General features: G+C 59.2%; 1 protein-coding gene across 1 annotated transcript; it reads left to right on the top strand.

The window, feature by feature from the left end:
• Window positions 1–698: 698 nt before the first annotated feature.
• Window positions 699–3,421, top strand: LOC123127710 (auxin response factor 8). The gene is made up of 3 exons (XM_044547507.1): window positions 699–1,908; window positions 2,006–2,967; window positions 3,093–3,421. Exons 1-3 carry the CDS (start codon window positions 856–858, stop codon window positions 3,160–3,162), a joined length of 2,085 nt encoding a protein of 694 aa, XP_044403442.1. The 5' UTR covers window positions 699–855; the 3' UTR covers window positions 3,163–3,421.
• The last annotated feature ends 210 nt before the right edge of the window (window positions 3,422–3,631 follow it).

Here is a 3,631-nt window from a genome sequence, read left to right as displayed (position 1 = left end):
CTCGGCAAGGAAGTTAGTTGAGGTCAGCAACCGTGTCACCATTGTTGCTGTCTCACAATGCTCAATGAGAATTGCATACTGGGACTTGAGTACATCATCAACTTTACACGACAAAGCTTTGGTTTGGACAGTACAATTTGATGAAGTCGTAGCAGCAATGAGTTATTGGAGATCGCGGATCGACAGCTCTGCACCCGGACTTGAGCACATCATCAACCTTGTCACCCTCCACGCGCATTGTCGATGTCGGCTTGGTGGATCTCGTCGTGGTGAAGGTTATCCGGCAATTCAACCGAATGCAGGTACACCATAGGTGTTTTGCATCGAATTTCAACAGAGATCAACACCTTTTGCTGGGAATTTTTGCTAATCAAACCGGAAACACAAAACTTGGGCGAAATCAGAGTGGCTCTAGGTACCAAATGTCATGTGGTAAGCAATCCAAATAATTCAAAAAGATACCAAATGTCACGATCATAATGTCCTAGCAACACACTAGGCGGTATATCCTCGATGGGCTTGCCCGTGTCAGTAGTTGAGTACGAGTACTGTGCAGTGCTAACGCACACTGAAACTCACACTTCTGCAGGCGTCCGTGTAGCCACTGGTCCCGCACCCTGTTTCCTCGCGATGCGCCATCCGACTATATCCACGAGCCGGTCGAGCCCCACTGTCTCCCACTCACTGATGAATGGGACTCGTAATAAGCCGTTCGTTGTGAGAGTTACAGCAGGAAGGGCACCACTCGTTCGTTGCTCGCCTCCGCTTCTGCCTCCGATTCCCACCTATCGCGCCACCAGTCCATCACCACTCCCAGAAAACCCTCCACCTCGCTCGGGCGTTGGTGCTCGCCCGATGATCACGTTCGCGGACCTGACGGAGCCGGCGCCGGGCGCCGAGCGGCGCGTTGACCGGCAGCTGTGGCTGGCGTGCGCGGGCGGCATGTGCACCGTGCCGCCGGTGGGCTGCAACGTCTACTACTTCCCGCAAGGCCACACCGAGCACGCGCTTGGCCTCGACGCCGGGGCCGATCTCTCCGCGGCGCGCGTCCCGGCGCTCGTGCCCTGCCGCGTCGCCGCCGTGCGGTACGTGGCCGACACGGACACCGACGAGGTCTTCGCCAGGATCCGCCTGGCCCCACTTGGCGCCACGGACGCGGATGGCGATGTCCAGGATGATGCCGCGGCGGTGGCCGATGAGGAGCAGGAGAAGCCGGCGTCGTTCGCCAAGACTCTGACGCAGTCCGACGCCAACAACGGCGGGGGTTTCTCGGTGCCGAGGTACTGCGCCGAGACCATCTTCCCGCGGCTGGACTACGCCGCCGACCCGCCCGTGCAGACCGTGATCGCCAAGGACGTGCACGGGACTGCGTGGAAGTTCCGCCACATCTACCGGGGCACCCCGCGCCGGCACCTGCTCACCACGGGCTGGAGCGCGTTCGTGAACCAGAAGAAGCTCGTGGCCGGCGACTCCATCGTGTTCCTGCGCGGCGACGGCGGGGACCTCCACGTGGGCATCCGGCGCGCCAAGCGCGGCTTCTGCGGTGCCGAGGAGGGATCCTTGTCTTTGACCGGCTGGGGCCGCTATTCGGGTCCGATGCGAGGCAATGCGAGCCCGTGCACCCGGGGCAAGGTGCGCGCCGAGGACGTGGTCGAGGCGGCGAGGCTGGCGGGCAGCGGACAGCCGTTCGAGGTCGTCTACTTCCCGCGCGCCAGCACACCGGAGTTCTGCGTGCGCGCCGCAGCAGTGCGAGCGGCGATGCGGGTTCAGTGGTGCCCCGGGATGCGGTTCAAGATGGCATTCGAGACCCAGGACTCGTCCCGCATCAGCTGGTTCATGGGCACCGTCGCCGGCGTCCAGGTCGCCCACCCCACCCGTTGGCCGCAGTCGCCGTGGAGGCTTCTTCAGGTACGGCACGACACTACACCCCCGCCAACAAATCATACAGTTGCTTTTCTGTACAGGTTTCAGGTTTCGCTCACTTGTCAATTTGGTAACTACGCAGGTGACGTGGGACGAGCCAGACCTCCTCCAGAATGTGAAGCGGGTCAGCCCGTGGCTGGTCGAGATCGTGTCGAGCATGCCGGCCATGCACCTCGCCTCCTTCTCGCCGCCGCGCAAGAAGTCCCGTATGCCGGCTTACCCGGAGTTCCCCTTCGAGGGTCAGCTCCTAAACCCGTCGTTCCTCCCAAACCCAATGGTGCACGGCCATCAGCACCATTATCATCAGACCGACAGCTACCATCCGTCCTTCTCCCCCTTCCCGGATTGTAGTGCTCCTTCAGGCATACAGGGAGCCAGGCATTCGCAATTTGGTCCATTTTTATCGGATCTCCACCTTACCCACCTGCAGTCAAGACTCATGTATCCGGGGCTCCGTTGCCACGATCATGTCAGTCCTGCAACGATCCCATTCCCACCAAGAATCAGCACTGACCTGACCATTGGGAGCTCACCGGCGCGCAACGGCGTCTCAACCACTCTGCCTGCCAGCGCCAAGAGGCCCAACGACGCCAAGCCGCCGGGGCTAGTGCTCTTCGGGCAGACAATACTAACGGCGCAGCAGATGAGCCGTGGCGACTCGGCAGGCGTCGTGAACTCCCCCGCGGCCGCCGGGTACAGCACGCGCAACTGGAACACCGACAAGGCGGGCAATGCATCGCAGGGCTCGGGCTCTACTGTCGTTCAGAACAGTGGCTCGACCGATAACACATCGTCGGAGAGACCGCGGCTGTTTGGAGACAATAGCCACGGCTCCGAGCTCGGTTTGAAGCCCGGGCAATGCAAGGTGTTCGTCGAGTCGGATACCCTCGGTCGGAATCTCGATTGCTCGGCGATGGGCTCGTTTGAGGAGCTCTATGGCCGCCTGTCCGAGACGTTCTGCATCGAGGGTGCGGAACTGAGGAGCCGTGTGCTCTACCGTGGAGCCGACGGTGAAGTGAAGCACGCCGGTGACGAGCCTTTCAGGTGAGAACCAATCCCTCTGCGTGTTAAACTTGCTAGTGATGAAATCATAAATTATCAGAATTCGGATGGACCGGTCTTTAACTTGGACTGACGCACAATGGTTTAATTTCCTCTGCCCATTTCAGCGAGTTTATCAAGTCGGCACGGAGGCTTACCATAGTAACAGATGCTGGGAGCAACAACACAGGGAGCTAGAGAGCAGCAGCAACCAACCTTGGGCGAGCATCGTTCGTCCATAGTATCCGTGCAGCTCAATGAGCCATCATGTTTTTTATTTATTAATGAGCTATCTTGTTCTTTCAATTGATTTCGGAACCAGTATGGCATAGCTTTCTTCCATCAGGGGAACCTATGCTCTTCGTGTCCAATGAGTCCGTCCAGTTCTCCTCGTGTAATCCATGTACTACTAGCATTCTTCTTGAAATTAGATGCATGTGGAGCAGTAGTTCTTGAATTCCCGATGTACTACAATGCAAACCGTGCGATCGTCCGGGGTCCGGAGACTTGAATGCCCCTCTCGGTCTCTCGGACCGTCTGAGCGGCGCCCTGCCCGTCGCCAAGGGACAAGCTCGCTAGCTCAGCGGCAGCGGCGAGGCAGAGGCAAGGCCTCAGTGTCAGTGCAGTAATGGGTGCCGCTGCCGCCGCCTGCCGGGGTATCATTGCA

This window comes from Triticum aestivum, chromosome 6A (assembly GCF_018294505.1).
Source record: "Triticum aestivum cultivar Chinese Spring chromosome 6A, IWGSC CS RefSeq v2.1, whole genome shotgun sequence".
Classification (NCBI taxonomy): Eukaryota; Viridiplantae; Streptophyta; class Magnoliopsida; order Poales; family Poaceae; genus Triticum; species Triticum aestivum.
This window is presented reverse-complemented; position numbering and strand designations above follow the sequence as displayed.

What these genes read in the sequence shown, in the direction of transcription:
- LOC123127710 (XM_044547507.1), top strand. Translation starts at nt 856, where the DNA reads ATGATCACGTTCGCGGACCTGACGGAGCCGGCGCCGGGCGCCGAGCGG. An exon ending in CGCCGTGGAGGCTTCTTCAG is followed by an intron (nt 1,909 to 2,005) that starts GTACGGCACGAC and finishes GTAACTACGCAG; the next exon opens with GTGACGTGGGACGAGCCAGA. An exon ending in GCCGGTGACGAGCCTTTCAG is followed by an intron (nt 2,968 to 3,092) that starts GTGAGAACCAAT and finishes TGCCCATTTCAG; the next exon opens with CGAGTTTATCAAGTCGGCAC.